This window comes from Notamacropus eugenii, chromosome 1 (assembly GCF_028372415.1).
Source record: "Notamacropus eugenii isolate mMacEug1 chromosome 1, mMacEug1.pri_v2, whole genome shotgun sequence".
Lineage (NCBI taxonomy): Eukaryota > Metazoa > Chordata > Mammalia > Diprotodontia > Macropodidae > Notamacropus > Notamacropus eugenii.
In genome coordinates, this window is record NC_092872.1 from 306,608,914 (window position 1) to 306,632,305 (window position 23,392).

At 34.5% G+C, this 23,392-nt stretch overlaps 1 protein-coding gene across 1 annotated transcript in view; it reads right to left on the reverse strand.

Annotated features, from left to right (window-relative positions):
• KCNH5 (potassium voltage-gated channel subfamily H member 5) overlaps window positions 1–23,392 on the reverse strand; it is a 492,146-nt gene that overhangs the window by 159,509 nt on the left and 309,245 nt on the right. The window contains exon 8 of the mRNA XM_072629412.1: window positions 12,416–12,615. Coding sequence (XP_072485513.1) covers window positions 12,416–12,615 — 200 coding nt within the window. The remainder of the gene's footprint in view (window positions 1–12,415; window positions 12,616–23,392) is intronic.

Here is a 23,392-nt window from a genome sequence, read left to right on the forward strand (position 1 = left end):
ATTTATAGTGACTTCCATGTCACTCAAACTGAGCATACCTAGACTAGCCTAAATTAAGCTTGTAAAAGTGCAGATTGGATTTAGGGATACAATAATCATCAGAATACAACTGCTTTACAATAGTCTTTGGTAATCTACACAGTTTTGATAGTAGGTCAAATCTCTTATAACCTATGACCTTTCTCTTAAAACTTGGTACTATAACAACCACATCAGTAAACCTGAAGCACTTACATTGACGAGTCAGAGTTATTGTGAGATAACCAATATTTTGTAAATACAAAATACAGTGGAGGTTAAACCATTGATAGAATGAAGAAAAATTGTAGAAATTTATTTTATCTGTCATTTTTTTGTAGGGAGAACTTTGAATGCTAATATTTTAGGCATACATGTCTGCTATTTGACAATAGCCAAGTGTTAGTATGGACCTAATTTAAATAACTATTCAATGTAGAAATTGAGCATCTATGGAATCCCTGATGCCATAGGATCTTAGAGTAGGAAAGGGATCTCAGAGACCATCTAGTCCCAAAGTTTTCCCTACATGATGCCAAAATAGTGGTCTCTACTTGAATATTTTCAGTACCAAAGGTTATCTAGCCTTTGTTTTAACCAATCCACTGAGAGAAAGTGCATAAAGCATGCTATTCCATTTTGGACAATTGTGTTTATGAAAAAATTCTTTCTTATCTTGATCTGAAATCCATTTCCCTATAATTTTTATCTAACTCATTTACCCTAATTCTTTCCTCTGAAGTAAAATAAAATAAATTTAGTACCTTTTTCATACTGAAAAAATTGTATATTTCAGTCATGTTTTTTCAAGTCCTTTCTTTCCTAGGTTAAAAATCCCAGATCTTTCCATGAATTCCTCAGACAATCTAATTTATCAACTTAACTACCTTTCTTTGTAGAGGTTCTTACATTCTCTTAGAAAGGGAAAATGAAAACTCTAATAAGGTAGTTGAGAGAGAGATTCAGTTTAATCTGTTTCCCTTCAACACCTCAATAACTTATTCCTATATCAGTTGGTAGAAGAAATCTTCCCATATTTCTCTGAATTCACCATATTCATCATTTCTTGACATATACAGTTATTCTATTATATTAATCCATTATATTTATCTATTCTCCATTTAAGGGACAGGTACTCTATTTACAATTATTTATTATGACAATAAGAGCTACTATGAATATTTTCATTCAAAAAGGATTTTTCCTGATCTTTGCACTCTTTGAAACAAATGTTGAACAAGGTGAGTCAAAGGGCATGAGCCTTCTAGCTACATTTTTTAGCACAATTTGAAACTGTTTTCCGGAATGATTGGACCAATTTAAGAACCTTTCCATATCCCCATTACCATTTACCAATTTTTAAAAATCTTTTGCCATTTTCATCAATTTACTGAGTAAAGAAATGAAGATTACTAATAATTATAACCTCCCCAAATGTTACATATTAGTAATAATAGGAGAGATATAAAACAAATTATTTGATATAATGAGGTAATATCTTTTACCTATCAAATTACTAATGTAAAGATAATAAAGACAGAAATACTCAACATTGAAAGGATTATTGAATGATACTCACATTAATTCATTTGTAAAGTTAAAAACTGGTTCAAATATTCTGGAAAATAATTTGGAATTATTTGAATAAAATTTCCAAACTCTTCATACCTTTGATTTTATTTTCTCAATAAAAGATATATTCTAAGCAGATTATGACAGGGAAAAAATCCTTTCATGTACAAAAATACTGGTTCCAACATTTTGCATGGTTGCAAAAAGTCAGAAATGAAAGATATTTTTATTGGCAAGGCAATTACTAAACAAACTGTGATGTTCTGTATACAAATGTAAAGGAATATTGCTTTACCATAAGAAATTACACGTAAGTATTTCAAGAAAATATCAGCAGACACATGAAAAAATGTAAAAGAAGAAAAGAGAATCAGAATTATATACACAATGGCTAAAATAACAGAAATGAATACATTAAAAGAATTCAGAATTGCAACCATGCAAAATATTGGAACAAATATTTTTGTACATGAGAGGATGGGGAAGTAAATGTGGTGTCAAAACAACATGCAAAAATTCAGTACTTTACAAAATAAAATTAGAAACCCAGAAATAAAGTTAATAAATGAGGAGCAAAATAGATTTGGAAGACCCCAGGACTTGGGTCAAAGGACCTAGGTTTGAATCCAAGCTCCTCTACTTACTGCTGATTCAACTTTGGTGTGTTACGCATCAGTTTCCTCGTTTATAAATAAAGACATCAAACTAGTCTAAAAACCAAGTTCTTTTCCATCTCTAAATTGTTTGTTCCTGCAAGGTATGGTCTGATATACTCAGAATATACTTGGACTATAGCTATCTTTGCTATAGATAGATAGATAGATGGATGGATAGATAGATAGATAGATAGATAGATAGATAGATAGATAGATAGATAGATAGATAGATAGATAGAGGTATATTTCTTAGTAGAGTAAGATGGCATTAGTATTTTCGCATAATCTGGAAAGGTTTGTGTCCCGAAGGTTTGTGTCCATAAGAGTGCATTTATAGTAAATACCTTGAAAAGTTCTCAGGATTAATTTATTTCTGTATTATCACTGTGTGTATACATAGTTGCAAATTCGTTTCGTATATAAATAGATCTATATTTAGCAAAACACTTTGCCTGTGGAGCTATTTTTGGAGTGCTAGATAAAATTGTTTATCAACATAGGAACTTGCTACTGGATTTAAATATAGAATCAAGGCTGTACTTTCATGTATTGTGATTTTTTCCTTTGTGTTTAGCTTTGAGGAAGAAATGGCAATATTTAAACCTGCTGGGCTTAAATGACAAAACACAAAAGATGAGTGGTTTAAAAGGACATACTGCAGACCTTGAGTATAAACATTATACCATACTTTCTCTACATTCAAAAGAAAGGGAAAGTGCTATATTATATATTTGGTGGTAAAAAAAAAAAACACCTTAGATACTAAAAGATTCTACATCAGGATTATGCTTAGAGTTCTGAATATATTTCTACTTTAAAATATAACTATTTTCAACCTTCCACTTTATCTCACTCATCAAGGCCAAGCCTTAAGAAGGAAGTTTAGTACAATATGCCTTGAATACTATGACATGCCTCCATTGGTATTAATGTAGGTATAGATTCTGGTGGTAGTAGCAAATATTTCTAGAACAAAAATTATTTCTAACATAATTCTCTAGAAGAGTCAACATAGAAGAGTGCTTGGACTTTGAGTCAGGAAAAACAAAGTTCAAATCCTGTTTGTGACACTTACTAACTACATGGCCCTGGTCAAGTTCCTGAATGTCTATGTGACTCAGGCAGACTCTCCAGGACTTATGTAGAGCCATGAGTAGGTTGTTATCATTGTTGGTTAAAGAAGCTCCCTCTCCTTGACAAAACTGTGTTTTCATATTCTTGTTGGTATTTGTCCTTTGTTCTGGAAGAGGACCAAAATGACATCACTATGCTAGCAAGTTACACTGTGTCTGACTGTGGTTCATCAGATCAATGCAACTCAGATAGTTCTACCACAGGTGGAGCATAAATAGCCCATGTGAACATCTGAGGTGCATTCTCTCATTTCTTTTGAGCTATTTTAATTGTGCTTTGCTCATAGAGCACAGCACCTTCTCTGATGATGGAAATGTCATACTGAACGGTCCTGTGCCAGTGTCTCCCATGTTACACAACTAATATCAAAATTCTAAAGAGAGAACTTGAAAGTGCCCATGTATTGCTTCTTCTGACCACCATAGGAATGTTTCCCCTGTCTTGAGTTTTCCATAAAATAATCTTTTTGGCAAGCATACTTTGACATTCAAATAATGTGGCCAACTGGAGTTGTACTCTCTGAAGTAGGGTTTGAATACTTGGCAGTTTAGTTTGAGAAAGGACCTCAACGTCTTGTATCTTATCCTACCAGGTGATCTTCAGAATATTTCTAAGACAATTCAAATGGAAGTAATTCAGTTTCCTGGCATTTTACTATTAGATTGTCTGGGTTTCACAGATGTACACAATGAAGTCACTACAATGGCTCTGTAGACCTTAAGTCTGGCAGTCAGTCTAATGCCTCTTCTCTCTCACACTTTTCTTCATAGCCTCCCAAACACTGATCTAGCTCTGGCAATGCATGCATCAACCTCATTAGCAGTGTGTACATCCCTGGAAAGTATACCAACAAAGTAAGGGAACTTATCCACAGCATTCAAAACTTCTTAGTTTGCTGTAACCAATGGTTTCATGTATGGATGGTGTGGTGGTGACTGATGGAGCACTTATGTTTTCTTGGTGTTAATTGTTAGACCAAAATTAGCACAAGCAGCAGAAAATCAATCCATACTTTGTTGTATCTCACCTTCAGAGGACTCATTGAGTGCACAATCATCTGTAAATGGAAAATCATGCACCAATAGTACCTCCACTTTGATCTTGGCTTTTAGCCTTTTCAAGGTGAAGAATTTGCCATCAGTGTGGTAGCTGACCTTGATGCCATGTTCATTCACATAGAAGGCATTTGACAACATGGCTGAAAACATCATGCTAAAAAAGCATGCAGGCAAGCACACAACATTGTTTCACTGCATTGGTGACTGGGAAAGCATGAAAGCACTGTCCATTATCCAGAACCCAGGCAAGTATGCCATCATGAAATTGATGTGCAATACTGATGAACTTCTCTTGACAACCAAATTTTGACATGATTTTCCATAAGCCCTGGTGAATGACAGCATTAAAGGTCTTGGTCAGATGTGCAAATGTTGTCTACAGACCTCTTTTCTGCTCCTGGCACTTCTCCTGGAATTGCTGGGTAGCAAACACCATATTGACATTCCTCAGCTCTTCTGAAGCCACACTGGTTCTCAGGTGGTTAACCATCTTCCAGGAAAAGGATCAATCTATTAAGGAGGACTCTGGCAAGAATCTTGCTAGCAATGACTAAGAGAAAAATGGCTCTGTGATTGTCACAGAACAAACTATTTCCTTTACTTTTACAGACATGGACAATGGAGGCATTCTTGAACCCCTGGGGGATAAATTCCTTTCCACATAATCTAGGAAAGTTCAGTCAGTTTTTATAAGGGCAATGAACTCCCTACCTTGTAAATCTCAGCTGGAATAGCATCAGCACCAGGTGTTTTATCACAAAAAAAAGGAGCTTAACAGCATTCAAAACCTCTTCATTGGTTGGAACTTCAGCTAATAGAGGATTGACTTCACTCTTAGGTAAATGGTCAGTGGCTTCAGCACTGATTCTATAGAGAAAACTACAGAAGTGTTCAGCCCATCTCTCTAGGTTCATGTCCTTATCACTAATCAATGTGACTCCATCAGCACTGAGTAGTTGTGATGCCACACAGGTTTTTAACCAATAAATAGCATTCAGGGCATCATAAAAGTGCTTTGGATTGTTACTACCTGCATAAAACTGAATTTCATCTGTCTTCTTACAGAGTCAAGAATCCTATATATCTGTAAGCTTCACTTGTACTTTACTTTTGATGGAATCAAGTGATTTCTCCTTAGACATGGATGAACTATCCTGCTGGTATAAACCCTGTGGAGTTCTCATTTTTCTTTCAACAGCTTCCAAATTTCCCAACCATTTTCATTAAAACTGTCTTGATGTTTGTGAGTGTTCTGACACAGATGAGCAAATGAAGCACTATATACCAAATCTCTGAAAGCTGCCTACTCCTTTTCTGTTCCACTGTTGCCAACTGTGTGTTGGCTCAACTTTGCCCTGCTCAGACAAGTGTTCTAATATGTTGGCATTAATTCTTCTGGTACTCATTTTGCCTTGGGGCCTCTGCTTTTACTGAATGTGAATATTTAGCTTAGAGAGGATGTCTATGATCAGTCCAGCACTCTGTCACACATTGCCTTTGTCACTCATACATCCTATCAATCTCATCTCCTTACAATCACAGTCTATTAAATGTCAATGCTTGCTGCAAGGGTACATCCATGAAGTTTATGGCATTAAGGTGAATGGAAAACAGTGTTGGTAATGAGAAGGTCATGAGATGCACAAGTCTTCAGTAATAAGTGACCATTGCTATTGCTGTTTCCAACTTCATCCTTCCTTAGGACTCCCTGCCAAGCCTGGTAGTCCAAGCCTACTCTATCTTTAAAGTCAGAATTATAAATTTGTTCTCTTGTGACACATTAATGATAAGGGTCCTCTAGGTTTTCATAAAATTTTTCTTGACCTCATCAGGGTTCATCAAGGTAGGATCATAAGCACTGATGATGGTGAGGTGACCTTTTCCTGTAAGCATTAATCATATTGTCATGAGCCTGTACTTCACTCCTACTGGTAGGCATACAAGCTTGTTGAATAGATCAGTTTTGATTGTAAAAACTACACCAGCTTCACAACACTCCCCTTCCCTCTAGTCACTGTAGAAATATGAGTATCTATCTCCAACTTTAGTAAGTCAGCATTTATTTGCCAGTCTTGTTTCACTCAGGGCTACTATTTAGATGTGATACCTGATGAGTTCTCTTGCAACACAAGGTGTTCATTGTTCAAGCCTACTAGATTTCTTGTTATCTACAAATGTGCACACATTTCATGTATTTATTGTGAGTGGAATCATCTTTGAAGATGTTTTTGTACATTTTTTTTGTTTGCTTTTGACTGCCAGGTGGGAGCCTTGCCTGCTGTGGTAATCAGGCCAGGGTTGGGTAAGCAGATAATTTTTAGGGCACTTTTTTCTAACCACTTCCTCACAGAAGGAGGTGAGCAGTGCGATCCTTAAAAGAGTGCTCAGGCTCCCAGGGGGCTGCTGAGTCTCATTGCTGCTTCTAGTGAGAAAACTACCCTGGCCTGGGCTGCTTGTGTGCAGAATGTGTGTGTCCTCACCTGCTCCTTCATCACTTGTCTGTCACCACAGGACTTTGAGATAGGTAAAAATGGGAAAACAGTATGGTTGAAGTCTTTTGATTCATCCACAAATTGATTCATTCAAAAACAGATGAGGCAGAGTTACACAAACTCATTGGCCTCACTCTCTCTTCCAGAGTCTTCACAGTCCAAAGCAAGGACTGAATTAAAACAACTAGTGATGGCTCAGCATGCAGTGGATAGGCTTGGTGTCTTCAATGTCTAACTAAGCTCTAAGCACTCCACATGCCTGCTTCAGCTGCCTTCATGGCCATTGGAACAAATTGTTCTCATCTACCCATTCCACAAGGGGAAGTCTTCACATGCTTGGGATAGAAACTCACTAACAGGTCTGAAACCCCTCAGTTACCCTCAGTCTGGTTTAGCCTATCTGCCAAAATGGTTTATTGGGGTCCGCTGCACATGCTACAGCTTCTTGGAGCCACAGAGAGTTAGGTGGACCATGTGGACACTAAAGGTGGAAAGCAGACCTTAAAAGGGTTTGGCAACCCTTAACACCAGACATACAAGTCTTCTCTGAACACACCCTACACCTCATATCCTTGTATAAGTCTCCTGAAGTTCATTGTTCACATAACAACAGTCATTAAACAAGAGATGAGGGCCTTTCTGGAAAGCAATTTGCAATTATGCAAATAAAATTATTAAAATGTCCATGGCCCCTAATGTAGAGATTCCTCAGGTAGGTATTTACCTTAGGAAGTCAATGGGGAAAAAATGCATCCAGATGTACAAAAATATTTGCAGTGGTTTTTTCTTTCTTTTTTTTTCGTTACAGCAAAGAATTGAATTAAAGTAAATTGCAGTGATATATCAATGTAATGGGATATTACTACATTATAAGAAAAAACAAATATGAAAAACATAAGGAAGTATAGAAAGGCTTACATGAACTAATGCAAAATGAAGTAAGCAGAGCCAACAAAACAACACACATTGACTACAACAATCTACAAGAACAAAAATCAGAAAACAATTAAAAATGAATGTTTCAGAATTATACAGAACAAGCATAGTACTAAAGAAGAAGTATAAGAAATCCTATCCTCTCATTCCTTTGCAGAGGTGGAAGGTACTCACATCTGGAATAATACATAAAATATAAGATTTTTAAAAGGCATGTATTGGTTTTACTGATTTTTTTCTATTTTTCCTCTTTTTGTTTAAAAATACAACCTTTGTTATAAGGATGGCTCTCTACAACAGGGAAGGAGAAGGAGGGGAGAAATTTAGGTGATCTTCAAATACAATATTAAAACAAGAAAAAACAAGACATGCACTCTATTCTACTGATAACTTCCCGTGCCTTTTGTAACATGGTGGGAATAGGAAAATGTTCTAAAACTGCTCCTGAAATGATCTAGAAAAGCTAAAACATAAATAATAACGTGATATAAAGTGTGTGTCTTACAGGTTCATTTTCCACAAGGTCCTCAAAGTATAGCCTTTTCAGGTGTGAACCCCACCAGACAGTAGATGATCTAAATTTCTACATCCCCAGACAATAAACATGATAGTTCAGCACCAGGAGAAGAGTTCCAAATTTGTGTAGATTAGCTTCTTCAGGGACTGGGGACAAATACTAGTCCAAATTGGGCTGAGTAGCCACAGTGGTTTGCAAAAAAATTGTTAAGGACAGAGGATCATTTCAGAGAAGATATGACTGACAGAATTTCTGTTGAGAGCCATTACCTACTCACACACAAATGAAGACTAAATTAAATCACAGTGATTAATATGCTTGTGGAATAAAACTACACTTCAAAATCTATAAAATTAAACATGAGGAAACTGAAAGGAAATCTCAGTAATTAAAGCAAAGATTTTTCTCTAATTAGCAGCAATGCATCATTAAATCCTATTATAATTGTGATTGAAGAATATAGCTTCTTTAATCTGCCTACTGAGGAGATGAATGAGAGTAAAAACTGGATTTTTTACAAACATTCATCTTGACACTTTCCATTCCATTTGTAGCATGTAATCTTAGCTGTATGCCTCTAGCAAACTGTATTTATTTACATCTTTGAAAAAGAGATCAATGAAAATGAGATAATAAATACTTAAGTTTTAAAGAATTTGATATATTGAGGCACAAGAAGCCTAATGAAAAGATGCTTGTCATTAACAAGATCAAACAAAACCTATGCTTAATAGTGATACAGGATAAACCATTTCTCGGATAGTATTTAATTCATTTGATAGCTATCTTTTTAACATGGTGATGGTAGCTACCTGTTTGAAGTAATTATCATCAACTACCTTTTATTTTCTTCTTCAAATACTCTTATTTTGACAAGCTTCAATCATTTCAAATTTCATTACAAAATAGCCTACTCGCTATTCTCCATAATTTAAGAAAAGGCAATTCTATAAGTCACTGAAAAAGGGATGCGATGTGTTATTCACACTTAACCTAATTAGAATAAAGGCAGCCATGGAAAGATTAACCCTTCTTTATCCAAAGGAGGAAGGTTGAAAAGGTGTTCCCAGACTACACATTAAAAATTTATAGAAATGTATTTTTAAAAAGACTGCATTTCTCAGAGCAATTGTAAGTATTGGTATTATGTACCAGTGGACCAACACAATATAATTCATACTCTTTTACAACAGAGAGAGGAGACCATGAAAAGCTAAAACTGAAAACTGGAACCCAAAGGTCCTCCCTGGGAACAACTGCACATACCCATCCAACTGGTAAGAAAGCAGTAAACAAATGGGTAAATCAAATATATTTGTTTACAGAAATGGAGGGGCTAGTGATAGAGATCGGAATATTACTGAAAGAAACTAGAGAAATTTCATTTTTAAGGACCCTGAACTTACAGATCAATGCAGTTTTTAAGAAGAAATGATGGAAACGATATGTCGCAAATATTTAACATCTGCTTAATATCCAGCATGACACAGTAAGATACATATTTCAGAAACTCACTGATATTTCATAAAATTCAAGATGATAAATCTCACCACTATAAATACAAATGGCAAGATACCGTTAAGAATTCAACAAATAAACTGTACTGGAATCTCATTATAATTATAAATAATACAACAACCTACATTTGCCTGTACATAATATTAACCTACAAAAATTTAAGACAGGTGCTACACTGTTATCATTCAGAGGCATACTTAGCCATAGGATGTTCCCATTACATGAAGTCAGAAGGGATATCAAATGGGATAAGATTTTTCTCCCTCTCCTCCCTCTCTCTTTCCCTCTCCCTCTCCCTCTCCCTTTCTGTTCCCCCCTTTTGATTTAGTATTTTATATTCTCTCAGTTACATGTAAAAACAATTTTCAATATTTGTGTTTAAAACTCTGAATATCAAATTCTTTCTCTTACTCCCTGTCCCTCCCCCTCCCCTGCCTCATTTAGAAAGCAAGCAATTTGTGAATAGCCATTTCTAAGGTAATTTTACATATCAAGGGGAGCATCAGTCCTACAGAACTGACCCAGCTTCTAGGGCCATGGAGTAGAGGCACTCAGAATAATAGCGTATGCCATAGTGAAAGGCCATACAATTCTGAGGGGTATTAAATGCTTTTCAGTATCTACCCAGGAGCCTTTTAATAGTTGTTGTATCATCTCATTGCATTTATTAGAATGCTTGAATTCTTATTGGATAAATAAGTGTCAGACTGGCAAGCATGGCAAGAAATGCCTTTGTATTCAATAACTTCAGAGGATATACTGCACTAAACCTTCTCAAAGAAATTTTAAAAAATCCTTCCAACCCCTTCTTCCTCCCCAAGGTCTTTTACTTTTTTTCTCTTTGACACCTTTGTCTCAAAGGAATCATAATCTTTCCTGTATATGATTCTCTCCTCCTTATTCACCATTTTTACTTCCACTGGTCTGGGTGTTCATGTCTTACTAGTTCCAATAAAATCAGCATCTTTAAATAATGCACAATCTAGCCAGTGAAATTCTAGAGAGAAAGTAATTCTGCTCCCTTTTCTCATATATTTTCCTCATGTAAGCAGCTTCTTCTTTTAACCAGAATACTCCCTCTATACATCTTACATCCTGTTCAATACCATTAGCAGATTTTCCTCTCAAGTTATATTTTTCCTCTAAATGTTCTATCTCAAATTCTTCAAACCAATCATTTCTCCTTTCCCTTTGATAGAAAAACAAATCCTGAAAAATTCATCGCAAGACTGAAAGTCATAGTAATTAGAATTAAAGCTGAAATTTGTTCAAATAAATTCCTTGGTAATCACCAACAAATGGATACTATAAAAGAGATGTACTAGAGACTGGCTAAAGAGGGCTAGTTATCATAAGCTCAATGTGAGAATTGGCGAAAGCTACAAATCAGGGCTTAATTTTTTTATTGATTTCTGGAATTAAGAAAGTGATGGATAAAATGTTGATACTGCAAAGTGCATCACATCTTTTCTGACAGTCATTTATTAAACATTTACCAGCCCAATATATGACTTCCTTTCATTTCAGTTTTTGAGTCCCTAGTTCATACCTTCTTTTTTTCAAAACTGACATGCAAAATATGAATTGAAAAATTCTCACTTTTTACCATTCTTCCCAAGACACTGCTTTTGTCATTGAAATTGTTTTATCTCCAGTATTACTTAAATCTCAGATGAGATTGGAGAATTGGATACATGTTTAGATTTCGTTTTCCTTGTTCATTGTGGAGAAATACTTTTAGTGTTTATTGTTGACAATGACAATATTGTCAATTAAATGACACTGAAAAACAGAAATTGGAAGGGATATTTTGTCCTTGTTTTAGCTGAAAAGACAAGGAAGAAAGCATGATTTCTAGTCAAGTGTGAAGTAAGAAAAGCTATTTACTTCATAAATTGAGGAAGAGGGAACCTGAGATCAAAGAAAAAATGCATTTTTTTTAATTTGTGAAAAATTGATAAATGAGAATAGATGACAGGAGAGGAGGAAAATTTATATTTGTTTAAGGCAGTGGATTCTTTCCCTTGTGAGTGAATAAAATGGGTTATTTTTTGAATCATGAACTCCCTTTGTCTTGGAGGTATTCAAGTAGAGGATGTATAACTATTTGCAATAGATGTTGAAAAGGAGGGTTCAGATTCGGATAAGAATTAGAGTATGTGGCTTCTGAGATCCTATGATTGTCTTAAGTGGATAAGAGGTTATGGCAAAAATCAAAACAGACAGGCATCTGAGTTAGTAGCATTTTAAGAACTTTAAAAAATTATCATGAGCAAGTGGGTGGCAGTGAAAGTGTTTAAAGGAATTGTAATGATTAACTACAGAAAACAGGCTTTCTAGAGAGAAATGGCTTTCCAACAAATAAGTGATCATTGGTCAATATATTGATTAAAATACCATTTATGAAATATACTCATACTAATCTACATTATATAGTGGGAACTTCCATAATGAATTAAGCATGCATTAAATCAGTGTAACAACTGGGGAAATAAATGCTTAAGCACTTCATACCTTCTCTGTATCAATGCCTTTTGACATGGACCATGTGGAGACAATATAATCCATAACTCGCTCACTAAGGCCTTTAGGGACTTGGTATAGTTTTAAGAAGTCCCGAACATTGTTCAGCATCTCATGATAGCGATTCGTGTTGGCATACATCTGCTGGAAAATTGTAGTAACATTTCCAAAAATAGTTGCATATAGGAGAGCTGAAAGAGAATAAACAATGAAAACAAGTAAACACAAATAATCCAAGGAAATAAAAAGAAATCAGAAATAAAAAGACTATGTCAATGAATATAATAAACAAGGACTTGATTATTTCAGTAAAATACATGACCAAATAAAGTGAATCTTGACCGAACTTCTTTAGTTAGGAAAATGAAACAACTAGTAACAAATGATGGTATTTGTGGGTCAAAGATATCATAGTCCTTGATCTTGTGAGAATAACTCCTCCTTCACATTGTACTCTTTGAATAAAATTTCAGTTAAAATTTGTATCTTCATTGATTTTTTATGACATTGTTTCTTTCCCTGAACAACTGATGACTCTAAATATCCTTCCCAGATTCATCTTCTAAATCATGTCACCCAACTATGGGCTAAGGCTCTGTTATATTCTCTCTATAGACTCTCAAATGTGGTGACCTCATCAGCTCCTGGGGTTCAGTTACCATCTCTGTGATGAATATTCTAAAGCTATATAGTCAGCCCTAACCTCTCTCCTGAGTTGCAGCTGTTCATCAGAAATTGTCTATTACACATCCCATACAGCATGTACTGAAAATGTCTCAAACTTAGCATATCTAAAATGGGATTCATTATGCACACCCTCCCAAATCCCCTGACTTCTGAACTTCCATATTAGTTTTAGGAGGGCTACCCTCCTTCTAGTTACTCAACTTTCTAAATTTGGCATATCTTTAACTTTTCACTCTCAATTTCCCAACTTATGCTGCCCATATTTTTCATGTATTTCTCCACAATATCTCTCATATCCATCCCCTTCTCTCTATTCTCAAGGCCACCACCACAACTGGTGTAGTCTCCTAATTAGTCTCCTTGCCTCTAGTATCTCCTGTTGCCAATCCATCCTCCCCAGAGCTGCCAAAGTGATTTTTCCTAAAGTGTAATTCTAACCATGTTACTCACCTTCTGCTATTCAATGAGTACAAATGTTCCCCTATTGCCTACAGGAACAAATATATAGTAAATACTTTTAAAGCTCTTCAGAATATGATTCCAATCATATTTTTTCTGACATTATTAAACATTACTCACCTTACCATACTCTATGGTCCAGCCAAAATTGTCTATTTGCTATTCCTCACACATAATACTCTGTCTCTAATCTATGCACCCTTGTACTAACTGTCCCTTAAATGGACTTCACCTGCACACCTACCTCTTGGAATTCCTCTTTTTCCCTTCAGAGCTGTGTTCAATAATAGCTTCTTTTGGAAGCCTTACCTGATCCCTCAACTGTAAATTCTATTCCTCCAAAATTTCCTTTGTCTTCATATATATTTTGTATACATTTATTTATGTATATATTGTCTCCCCAATTGATTGTAAGTTATTTAATGTCTTTGTAGACTAGTATAAAGCCTGGCATAAGATTGGTGATGAAATGCTTGCTCATTTATCTTTCCCGTATCACTGAGGTTCCTCATCTTTCACCCCCAATCTTGACTTAGTATTGCTTCTGATAAAATTTTGGTATGGTGCCTTGTGCAAAAAAAGTGATAAATTTTATTTGATTAAGTTGTAATTGAGAAAAGGTACAATATGAAATTGTCAATTTTATTTTCTTGTTAATATCTCTTAAAAATGTATCTGGTAGGAAGAAATAGAAATGAATAGTTAGATTAAGTTCTGGAGATCACTTGTCATCTTATTTTTGTGATAATTCATGTTTTTACAATGTTTTGAAATGTACAAAGTGCTCAACTCACTCTGACGTGGACAGCTTACTGTGGATTACATTTTTTTTACCTTTGGTTTAGTGTATAGCCATCTTCTTCATCTAAGGCAAATTCCACTCCCATTTTTAAAGAACATAAAAAACGTCTTATTCTATGTTGGAGAAAGGTAATACAAACTCCTACAAAAAAATGAAGCTATCCAAGACAACATATACTGAAAATAACATTCTGGGGGGAAATATTTTATCTTTTGTCTCTAACAGTTTTTTCCCTATGAAAACAATAAATTTATATTTATTCCATAACAAAAAGTTGTTAGTATTTCATATTAATTTACTTAATCACTGCAATTTAAATATCTGGAAGCCAAGTTAAGGTATTTTTTAAGATGGATTGCATTGTGTTAGAACTGAATAGGAAAAATATAGTGCTGCCATTTCTCAACTGAATCTCCAAATCTTTGAATATTTAAGAGCACAACTTTAGTGTACTTCAGTCAATATTAAGCAATATGATCACATGGAAATATGTGAATAAGATAAGATTGTGAAGAAACAAATTAATACTCCAGTTTTCAAGAAGAAATAAGAATTGTTTACTTCATGGGGAAAATGTAATCATTGACACTGATACTGTAGTGATTGTGTATTGTAATGTTTAACTAGAAGTTTTTGAAAAATTTCTGAGGCATTGTGAAGAGTTTTATGTACTAAACTCATTTGCTTCTTAAAGATACTTACATATAAACTAAATTGACATGGTGTCTTGTCTACACTATCCCTAGTAGAAAGAATTATCTTATAGTGGAAAATGAAGGGCAAGCACAATCTTATGGTAGATCTTCTTACTTATATTTAAGTATATATTAAGTACATATAATATTTAAATGACAGATAATTTCTTAACAGAAAGCTTGGGACATTATAAATCAGTTACATTATTGCATTTTGATATAAGTAAAGCAATATTATAGAAATACTCTTTTTGCATCCTTAGTCTTTTTCTGAATCTTATGCCACTTATTAATGTTGACTTATTGCATAGGGGCCATATTTAATATGTTACAATGGTTGGTTTAAGGGGGGAATGGTAACTTAGAACTTGAAATAAAAAGAAAATAACATCCCTCGGTATTGAATTCTTCAAATAAAAAATTCTATTTGTAGAACAGTAGGTACATCTATCTCATCATCACCAACATTAAACTGTGTTCCAGATCTATTCTCATGAAAATAATGGGGCCATCTTGACTAAAGGAATACAGTATCAAACCATGCCTGTTAGGTAGAGTCCTCTCAACCTTGGAAAGGAAAGAAATGTAATCTACTTTCCTCTCAGATTACATGTGGACACTGAAAAAATTGCTTTAATCTTTTTTTTTAACTTGCACTTTCTTTACCCCAAGACCATTCATTAATCACTGGTAGAAGAGAATGTCATGTGCATCTTCTAGAGAAATAGTGGGTGGCATGCAATATTTAGATCTGATCATAATTAAACAGACAGCGAACTAATTAAAGAAATATAATTTTCATTTCTATGAAATATTCATACCCACACTTGATAGATACCAGTTCAGTTGAGATTTATTAAATGATCCTACACATAGAATTCAAATGTCCCATCTACCATCAGCAGGAATATTGCACATATTACTAGGGTCATCATAATGAGCTACAGGAATATTTGTAAATGATTTTTTCCTTGCAACTTTTCAAACTGTAATAAATGATTTCGTATTTGAACCCTCTGCACTACACGGGACTTCTGACATGAACCTAGTTGATGTCTAAGCCTAAAAGATCTCATTTGCATTTTGTCCTCTCTTTCTTAGTATACTATTCGAATTACTCCCAGATCAATACATGTCAACCTAGGCTCTCTCCTGAGCTCCAACTCAACATTACCAAATGTATTTCAGGCATGTGGATCTGGATATTCCACAGCTATTTCAAATTCATCATGTCTAAAACAGAATTCATTTTCCCCATGCTTCTCTTCCCAATTTTCCTTTTACTGCTGAGTTCACCATCATCTTCCCACTCACCTAAGCTCACAATTGTTTCATCTTTAATTCCTCTTTCTAACTCATCCCATATATATAATCATTGTCCAAGTCTTATTTTTAAATTCATAATATTTTTTCCACATACTCCCTTTTCTCCATTTACTTAGCATCTACTCACATTTAGGCCCTCATCGCCTCATGTCTAGGGTACTGCAGTAATCTTGTAATTACTGCTGCTGGTTCAAATCTTTTCCATTCCAATTCATCCTTCTCACAACTTCCAAATGATTTTCCTACAGCATATATCTGACCATGTTACTTCCCCCATTCAAGAAAGTCCGGTGGCTCCCTACTGGCTCCAGGATCAAATATAATATCTTAGAGGCAGTTAATTGTGCATTGGATAAAGTGCTAGACCTGAAGTCAGAAAGACCTGAGTCAAATCTGGTCTCAGACACTCAAGAGCTGTGTGAGCTTGGATAAGTCACTTAACCTGTATCTATCTTGGTTGCCTCAAGTATAAAACAGAAATAATAATAGCACCTATATCCTAGAGTTTTTGTGAGGCTAAAATAAGATAAATAATTAAAGTGCTTTGTTCCAGTACCTAGAACATGTTAAATGTTTAAAAAAATGTTCGTTCCCTTCACTCTTCTCCCCATTCTGTTTGGCATTTAATGCTCTTTACAACCTTCCTATATTTTCAGTCTTTTTAGAGTAGACTCCCTTTCATGCATTCTATCATCCATACACACTTACCAACTTACTCTTCCTTGTATACAACATCCCATTTCTCATCTTAGCAGCTTTGCGTTGATTGTTATCTATGTCTAGAACACTCACGCTCTTCACCACCACCTCTTAGTTTCCCTGTCTTTCTTCCAAATTCAACTCAAATATCATTTTCTAAAAGAGGATTTTTCTGGCCACACAAGCTATTACTTTCCACCCCTCTAAGATGACCTTCCATCTAATTGGTTATATCTTCTATCTAGTTATTTTCATGTTTGACTTTATTTTGTCCAAGGACTTTACTATTTTCCCCTCTCTTTGTACCCATAGTCCTTAACATAGTGTTTAACTTATAATATGCAGTTAATAATAATAAATGGATATTGCATGAGGGCACATTGACATAATTGAACACATCATTTCAATAATATATTTTTTCGTATGTTGATCTTTTTTCAAGGTCTAAAGCAAGATTTGCAAGACTGTCATGTAAACGTAGTTTTTCTCCATTCTCTCTGTTTCTGTGTACCTTCTTTCCCTTAAAGGTCTGCTTTCTCCTCCCCACCTGTAAATTCCTAGTGCCACTAGTCACTCCCCTTTGGCCTTTTAAAAACTGGTCTTAAGAATTTGGAATTCATTCATACTAAAATATAAATGACTGGTATAACAGCAGTCTTCAAAAAAGAATTAAAATCTCAGTAGTAATATTTCATGTATCAGTCATCAATCAGGGCATGTTTTTCAAAGTTAAGTGATTTTCCTATATAGGTAGGCACTTATTTCCATTTATACACAGAACTATAATTAATCTAGGTTGTCTGCTATAAAAGTTGAACTTATAATTTATATGGTATGCATAAATTTACATTCAAAGTAGCTTCAAGCAAGTTCATATGGACCATCCCTTGGTTGTCCATTTCATATCTCTCTCTCTCCCTCCCCCCCCCCCCTCTCTTTTTCTCTTTTTCTCTTTCTCTCTCTCTCCCAAGGATCAGACATTGTCTTCCCAGATTCAGGAACTTGGCATCCTTATTCAAATTTTAAAATTATTTCAACTTAACATTGCTGTGCTGTTCCAATATGACCAGAATTTTGGCACAGTCTCTGCATTCCCTCTAAGTTGCCTTTTGACTATGGTATAAATACCTAAAAACATAACATTGGTGCAGTGTTATATAAGCACAAGCAGAAAAAGAATTCTGTAATATCAGATTAGTCAGGAATGGACAGAGAAAGGAAGACAAAAATGGAAGTACAAAGAAACATGAAAAGAGAACTAAACAAGATAGATATAGTCCAAGTACTGTGGTTTTTGATGACCCAGAAAGGCTCTAAATTGGAACAATTCGGTGCCAACAATAATAAAGTAGAATTTTACTTTCAATATCAAATACAGCCCAACTTGAATCTGTGTAGATGTTTCTAATCCTTGTTATTGTTCTTTTTAAGTTACAAAAAGGAAGATAACAAAATAGATTATGACTTTCTCGTTGTTGTCAATGAACCACACAAATCATAAAGAAGATCCTCATTCTAATGCAAGAGTTTTGGTTTTATTCTTTTCACTAGATCATATATAAGCTTAAAGCTAGAAAGAGCTTTAGAAGGCATCTTATTCACTTATTTACAGATGAGGAAACTGAAACTCAGAAATAAATGGCATATGGGATATGTTAAGGCTAGACTATATATAAATCTAGACCTCAGTTTCCTCATTTGCAAAATGAGAGGTTTGGGTAAGATTACCTCTAAGTCCTTTCAAGGTCTCAATCTATTATCTAGCTGAACAACATTTAAAAAAAAACCTCTCTACATGGGGCAATAGGACATGATGACTAATTTGACTCACTGAAAACAACCATCATTCATTAAAGAAATACTTATTTCATGACTTCCTCTCTCTCTCTTTTTTTTCATTTAAGATAACAACAGTAAACCATTAAATGCATTTATGGTGGCTCTAGAAAGTATACCAGATACCTTTTGTCTCAGGGGCATAAGAAGGTTAAAAAAATTAGCAGGAAGTCTTGCATAAAAATATGTATACCTACTTTGTTGTAGCCCAGTCTTTTCTCTGTTGAGATGTTCAGTGAAAATAGGTAAGACTATGATATCCAGACTTTAGGAGAAATTACCTTCTCTCATCTCTTCATTTCATTTGCTTGTTAGGTCAAGCTCCATTCACTCATCTCCTTATTAATGCTCTTCACTTCTCAGACTTTTTTCTCATTTATTCATGCTGACATCTAACATTTACTTTTCCTAATTATCTTCCTTTTAGAAATCTTGGCCAGTCTATATTCGGATTTCAACAGAGCAATTTAAATAATGATGTGAGAACACTTTTTCGCTAACCCTTAAGGCTATCTAGATGATTTAACCATCATTTTCCTTTCTATTTATACTCACTAAAGTTGATTTTTCACGATAAGTATTTTCTAGAGATTTGGGGATGGAAAATTCTCCATCAATTTGTGGTTGTCTATAGCACCAACTGATTTCTTGTTAAAAATCTGTTGGACATTAATGCAGAATTAGTGGAGTTGATCCAACTTTTCTTGAAAACAATCAGGGATTATGCCCAATAAGTCATTAAACTGCCCATGCCCTTTGTTCCAGTGATACCATTGTTATACAAACACCACAGAGATGAAAGACAGAGGTAAAGTTTTCATATACACAAAAATATCGATAATGTTATAGTAACAAGAACAAAGAAGAAAAAGATTGTCAATCAGTTGGAAAATATCTGAACAAGTTGTAACATTAATATAATGAAATTTTATTGCACAAAAAAAATTGCAAATAAGAAGAATTTAGAGAAATATGGAAAAATCTGTATGAAATTATGTTGAACCAAATAAGCAGAATCAAAACAACTTACAAAAAGATTATAATTATGTAAAGGAAAAAAATGAAAGAATTCAAAACTCTAATCAACAGTGGACAGTAATGATATTAGAAGACTAGTGGTGAAGTATACTTCCCACCCCATGGCAGACGACAAGCAATTTAGAGGTATTAAATGAAGCATACATTTTCAATCACGCCCATTCATTTCCACTTATTAAACATAGCTATATTTGTTTTAATAAAGGAGGAATATGGAAAATCAGAGGGACATAGAAGAGCATCAATAAAGCAAAAATATATGCCAAAAGTAAAATATATACTGGCTTGGAGCAAAATTATGAAGTATCAGAATTTGGTGCTATATTCAGAATATTTCTATTCTGCAAACTCCATATGTATTAGGATCTGCCTTCCTTGCTTCAGAAATTTCTTTTTTCACAGTTGTCACTCAAAACTGATGTCTTGTATCCCTATAATTCCATACCTCAAACTAAATTAGAAAGTAATCTTTTGAATAAATTCACATTAAAAAATTGATGACCTAAAACAAGATTATATTATAATAGCATTAATAGTTCACAAGTTTCTCACAATAGTCCTGTGAAGTAAGCACTGTAAATATTATTATTTCCATTTCATACATGAGAAACTTGAGTCTTAAAGAGCTTATGACTTGATCAACTTCAAGAATTTAGCAGCTATCACCTGGAACTCAAAATAAGTCTCCTCATTGTGGTCTCATTCTCTTTCTTCTATATCATTCTATCACTTTCTTCCAAGAATGGTCATATTTTAAAGTGGAATTCCTGGGACGATATCATAACTTGAAATTAAGAATTGCTAATAGAATTTCAAGCATTGTAACACTGGTAGAGGGGTAGATATGAGGGTAGATAGGGCTTTTCCCAGGATCCCTCCATTTAAGCTGGAAGCTTGACACCCAACTTAGGCACAAGATTGTCCCTAGAACTGTCTAAAATCTCTGCCCAATGATTTCAAGAATTTCACGTTAGTGACCAATAGGTATGTTTTCATTGGGCATGAGGAATCAACTGAGTTAGTCAGAGTTATTATTAAGTTAATGCAAAAAAAAACTATCAATAAAGAACAAGAAAGAAGCAGGACAAGGAGGCAGCAAATGAGAGAAAAGGAAAGGAAGCAAAGAAAACAAAGGCAAGAGCCAGACTTTTTATCTATTTTGTTTTTCATCAAAGAAATTCACTATGTTTAAATCTGTAATGCTGAGGTCTTTATTTAACAGGATATTAACAAGATAATTTTTGTACTGAAAGTGACATTGAAAACATAGACACATTGGTAGTAGAACTTAATTTTAATGTTCTTCATAAATGTTAAGTACATTTACGTAGGCACCCAAAACATGCATCCAAAGCTAGAGTTATTATGTTTATTGTCAAGAGCACTGTGATCTTTTTAATCACTCAGATTCACAACGTATGTGTCATCCTCATTTTCCCACTGTCACTTGCCCCACATTTCCATTCCATAGCCAAATTTTGTTACCTCTCTCTTCGCAACTTGTTTCATGCATGTCTCCTTCAGCTCATAAAGATAGCATCCTAATTTAGGTCCACAGCTCCTCTCACTGCTCCTCTCACTTCAACTATTATAAGTCTCCTAAATAGTCTCCTTGTCTCATTTTTTTCTCTAATTAATCTTTCATAGAGAGAAACAGATTGAGATAGAGCGGAACAGAGACAAAGACAGAGATAGAGAGAGATGAGGGGGAGAGATTGACAGCAACAGAGATAAAAAGAAACAAAAATAAAGACAGAGATAAAGAGATTTGAGATTGAGGTGTTTTCTCTCTGACTAGGGGTTCACAGCTAACAAGAAGAAGAAGTATGGATCATTTCATTACAACTTCTCAGAGCGGAGGGAGAATTTGCATAAGGAAGTCCATCTAAGCAATAAGACTATAGTGGAATTATGCAAAAAAGACTTATTGAACAACCATACTCAACACATCACATTGAACTGATACATATATGTATGTGTGTGTATTTATATATATATATACCTACACATGTAGACTCTCTCATTAAAATGGAAATTCTTTGAGGCAAGAAACATTTCTTCCCTTTTACCTATATTCCCCATCATCTAACATGGCACCAGGTGCATAATAAATGCTTAGTAAATGTTTGCTGATTGAGCTACTCGGAGTCAAATAATGGTCTCTAAAATATCAACTTCTAGGGCTAATAAGTTAATATTTTAAAAACCACTTCCCTTTTCAAAGACCAGTTCTCCTAGGTATCATACTCATTCAACCTTCTACCTTCTCCAATACATCCTACAATACAGTCCATAAGGTCCCTGATTTCATCTACTGATCATCAGTGGAAGTTTATTCACTACTTTTTAATAAAGTTATTAGTTGTTAAAGGCTTATGCCTCCTTTGAGGTATCTGTGAGTTCCAAAGGAGATGGCAAGAATAGTTCATTTTTGAATTTCACTTGTCATATATGACCAGACAGTAGAGGATTCCCTCCCCTAATTGGGCTTCACTGAGGCATGTCACATAATCTTTCTATTTCTAAGACCAACTATATACAACAAAAGTCCAGCAAAACTAAGTTATACTCCTCCTATTGTTGCTGCCGCTACAACTACTGCTAACAACAACAAAAATAATTATAATAATACTTCAGACTCACAAATTGCTTCATGATTTACGTAATACTTTTCTCACTACACCCTTTTATTGTTTTTATTGAGAAAATAGATAAGTAAATAGAGTCATAGAGTTTGCCTGAGGTGAAAGAGCATATGATATAGTGCAAAGAGTATGGCTTGGGATCAAAAGACTTGGGCTTCAGTTATGTAGTAGCTGGTGAGGTCATGGAAGGTCACAACCTCCCAAGTTCCCACTGTTCTCATTTGTAAGACACTCATATATAGTACAATAATAGCTATGCTCCTTATCTTAGTGGCTTATTATGAGGAAAGTGCTTTGCAAATCTTAAAAGTCTAAGTTTTTTAAAGCTGTAGTTGCTTAAATAGATCAAAATGCACAAAGATTTTTGGTGATTTGTGATCATAATTAATTGCTTACCAGGATGATATTGCTAGGAAGTATTGGGAAAGGACTCAGTAACAATAATTGCCTATATTAAAAGAAATGTATGATAAAATGTATGAATAAAAATAAGTTGATCACATGGTAAGAACAACAAAAAGTAGAGAATGCACGCAATAGAACCCATGTGCTTCTTTGGTATCTTCATGATGTAAATAGATATTAAGGAAGATGGGTGAACAGCCTATGGCAAACTTATAGGAGGACATAACTAGATAGAGTCACAAAAATTGGTTAGGCATGTAGCTTGTAATATGTAGCAGTGGAAAAAAGATCTACATAAATAAAATCACAAATTCATTTGAATATTTTAAACTATAATAGTTGGTATTCATATAATAGAGTTTTTTTGGAAACTGAG